Here is a 1503-nt window from a genome sequence, read left to right as displayed (position 1 = left end):
TATGTTGTGTGTTACAGATTGTGCGACTGCAGGTTACTGCCGGTCAGCTGGGCTGGATGTGGTTCCTTCAGATTAAACCTGATAATCTCATTAAACAGTGTTCAGCTTCCATCACTAGATAAACATCGTTCTCCTGGTTGCCGTGGTAACACCATAACTAATGTAATGCAGCATCTTGTGTTGAAGCACTGCTAACAGATTGTAGTTTAGTTTTGTAGTCACGGGTTTGTTTTAGTTTTCAGTGTTTCCTGTCTCTCTTGTTGGTCGGTAGCTGCTGATTTCAGTTGTGTTACTTTAGTTTCCTCGTCGCTGTTGTTGTCGTTTCGGCGTTCTGTTTCAGTGTTCAGCTGCTGACTCGTGTGCAGAACAAGACTCTTTCTGAACTCTTGTGATGTTGGCAGGTCACACAGGAGCAGGAGCAGGTTTTCCTGTTTGTCTTTACCATCACCACATGCGTGAAGCTGCAGCTCTGATGATTTCCCAGATGAACTTGTTGCGGCCGTGATTGTGTGACGCTCAGCAGATTATCTTCTCCTCTCTGATGGAACCTGAGCTGGACTCAGAACAAAGAGCTGCTCTGGACTCGGCTGGGAACCTTCTGGCTCATTGTCTCTGTTCTGTCTCAGGTTACAAAACCCTCCTCAAAGGGATCTCTGGGAAATTCACCAGCGGGGACCTGGTGGCCATCATGGGGCCATCCGGAGCCGGGAAGTCCACGCTCATGAACATCCTGGCCGGGTACAGGTGGGTCTGATGCGTTCAGGTGCAGGCTGTGTGAGTGGCTGTTGGTGCTGAGGGCCGGTGTCTGTGTGAGCAGGGAGACGGGGATGAAGGGCGAGATCCTGATCAACGGGCAGCCCCGAGACCTGCGATCCTTCAGGAAGGTTTCCTGCTACATCATGCAGGACGACATGCTGCTGCCGCATCTCACCGTGCAGGAGGCCATGATGGTAGGAACGCTGAACGCAGCTCTCTGACCTTCACACTCGGGTGTCAGCGCGCTAAACGGAAATCTTGTTGCAGGTTTCGGCCAACCTGAAGCTGCAGGAGAAGGAGGAGGCTCGCAGAGAGATGGTGAGTTCTGACCTCCGACATCAACCATGAGAAACCAGAGAACGCAGCAGAAAGACCAGTTCACAGTCACACCGTCTATCTGCCACCTCATCGGCAACGTTCTGTCAAGAACGTCACACAAATCCAGCTTCACACATCTGGTCCAAATCACTTCATTCTACATGTTGCATTTAAGAATTCACACAAAACAAGTGTGTGCAGTAAAAACAGCAAAGCACAGGACCGGCTGACAGCAGAACCGCTGGACAGGACAAGAAGAACCACACATGAACAGAAGAGAACCTTCGGAACCAGGTTCCATTTCATCACGATCACTTTATTTTTCGTGACTTGTGAAAAAATTCAGCCAAATAAAACCAAAAAACTGATCCTGTAGAACCAGAACCTCCCTCCTCCTGGTTCTGATCCTGTAGAACCAGAACCTCCCTC

At 49.9% G+C, this 1503-nt stretch overlaps 1 protein-coding gene across 1 annotated transcript in view; it reads left to right on the top strand.

Annotated features, from left to right (window-relative positions):
• LOC103373252 (ATP-binding cassette sub-family G member 1-like) overlaps window positions 1-1503 on the top strand; it is a 14654-nt gene that overhangs the window by 6746 nt on the left and 6405 nt on the right. Inside the window, exons 3-6 of the mRNA XM_008303101.1 lie at window positions 627-744; window positions 818-950; window positions 1024-1074; window positions 1106-1167. Of these exons, the coding sequence (XP_008301323.1) occupies window positions 627-744; window positions 818-950; window positions 1024-1074; window positions 1106-1167 (364 nt within the window). The remainder of the gene's footprint in view (window positions 1-626; window positions 745-817; window positions 951-1023; window positions 1075-1105; window positions 1168-1503) is intronic.

Source organism: Stegastes partitus, unplaced genomic scaffold (assembly GCF_000690725.1).
Source record: "Stegastes partitus isolate 25-593 unplaced genomic scaffold, Stegastes_partitus-1.0.2 Scaffold1936, whole genome shotgun sequence".
In the NCBI taxonomy this organism is placed as follows: domain Eukaryota; kingdom Metazoa; phylum Chordata; class Actinopteri; family Pomacentridae; genus Stegastes; species Stegastes partitus.
The sequence above is the reverse complement of the archived record's forward strand: the minus strand, read 5'-3'. Positions and strand labels throughout refer to the sequence as shown.